We start from the raw sequence: 1,545 nt of genomic DNA, 5'->3' as shown, positions 1-1,545 counted from the left end.
CCCCCCCCCCCCCGGTTCAAGATGATGCAAGTCAATCCTCGTGGCTGCTCAAGTCCCCATCCTCATCGCTATCCGCGAGATCGACCCTCCGCTTCTCCATCTCGTGCTCCATCATCTCGCGGTACGTGCTCCAGCTGAGCGCGCCAAACGCGACGATGATCATGGACCCGCCGAGCACGGCCGCCGGGCTCAGGGGCTGGCCCGTGATGAACCAGTCCGCAATGGCCACGATGAAGATGGTGAGCAGGGCCGCGACGGAGGAGAGCACGGGTGAGGTGAGCGAGATAAGGATGAGGAAGGACGCGCTGAACGTGGCGTTGGCCAGCACGGCCAAGAGGATCAGCCAGCACGTGGAGGCATCGGGCAGCTCGAAGATCTCGAGCCCCAGCCAGTGCAGGATGGGCAGCGGGATCCAGAGCACGGTGAGGGTGAAGAGGCCGATGCAGGAGCCGAAGGTATTTGCGAAGATCATGCCGCGGCCGGGGGACACGCCGTCGGGAGGGCAGGCGAAGCGCTTGTATAGCACCTCGTACAGCCCGTAGAGCACGGAGCCGACGCCGATGATGATGTTGCCCAGGAAGCGGCTACCGGCATCCACGTCGGCATCCTCGCCCGGGCCTCCCGGCTGGGCGTCGGAACCGGAGCCGGCTTCGGATCCGGTGTCGCCGTAGGCCACCACCAGGACGCCGATGATGGCGATGATGACGGCCACCGACTTGTCCAGGCGCAGCGGCTCCTTGAGCAGCGGCACTGAGAAGGCGTAGGCGAAGAAGGCGGAGCAGTTGTAGATGGCGGTGAGGTCGGAGGGCGTGGTGAGGCTGACGGCGAGGTACCAGCTCAGGCCGGCGACGGTCAGGGCGGTGGTGATGAAGGCGGTGGTGCGGGCCAGGTAGCGCACGCTCTTGGCCGCGGGCCGCTGCAGGCCAAAGACGTCGAGCGTCTGCAGCTCGACCATGAGGGCCGTGGAGCGGACGAGCTGCAGGTGGCGGCGCCAAAAGGCCGGCCAGGGCGTGTCGCGCTTCTGCAGGCGCAGGATGAGCAGCTGGGCGGGCCACATGAGCACCCAGGAGCTGTGGGTGAAGAACATCATGCAGTAGGCCTTGTCCCAGCCCAGATCGCCCTGGATGTAGGCGCTCAGCTCCGTCTGGATGCAAAAGGCCACCAGGCTCAGCGCCAGGAAGAAGGCCGCGTACGTGTACTTCTTGCGCGCCGAGCTGGCCGCCAGCTGGCCGGGGCTGCGGCTGCGCATCGTCGAACGTCGAGTCATTGCCGGCCGGGACGCGGAGGAGTCGTGATGCGGGAACAGAGGCGTCGAGGCCGGATGCGAGAGGGACGCGCCAGAGTGGCCAGAGTGTCCGCCGCCGGGGGATCGCGAGGATCGGCCTCGCTCGACGTCCTTGTCGTCCAGGTCTGCCGCCTCTGCTACTGAGTCGGGCCTCGACAGCAGGGGCTCGCTGGATCGGCCGTCTGCCGTTGTCTCATGGAAGAGGCCGGGTCGAAGATTATCCGGACCCATGGTTCTGCGTCCAAGAGGGCACAGATCGT

General features: G+C 66.5%; 1 protein-coding gene across 1 annotated transcript; it reads right to left on the bottom strand.

Annotated features, from left to right (window-relative positions):
* Nucleotides 1–31: 31 nt before the first annotated feature.
* BBK36DRAFT_1131511 (hypothetical protein) lies at nt 32–1,249 on the bottom strand (the record flags this gene model as incomplete). Its single annotated transcript, XM_024891988.1, has 1 exon — nt 32–1,249. One exon carries the CDS (start codon nt 1,247–1,249, stop codon nt 32–34), a length of 1,218 nt encoding a protein of 405 aa, XP_024744790.1.
* Nucleotides 1,250–1,545: the final 296 nt, after the last annotated feature.

This window comes from Trichoderma citrinoviride (genome assembly GCF_003025115.1).
Source record: "Trichoderma citrinoviride strain TUCIM 6016 unplaced genomic scaffold BBK36scaffold_291, whole genome shotgun sequence".
Classification (NCBI taxonomy): Eukaryota; Fungi; Ascomycota; class Sordariomycetes; order Hypocreales; family Hypocreaceae; genus Trichoderma; species Trichoderma citrinoviride.
This window is presented reverse-complemented; position numbering and strand designations above follow the sequence as displayed.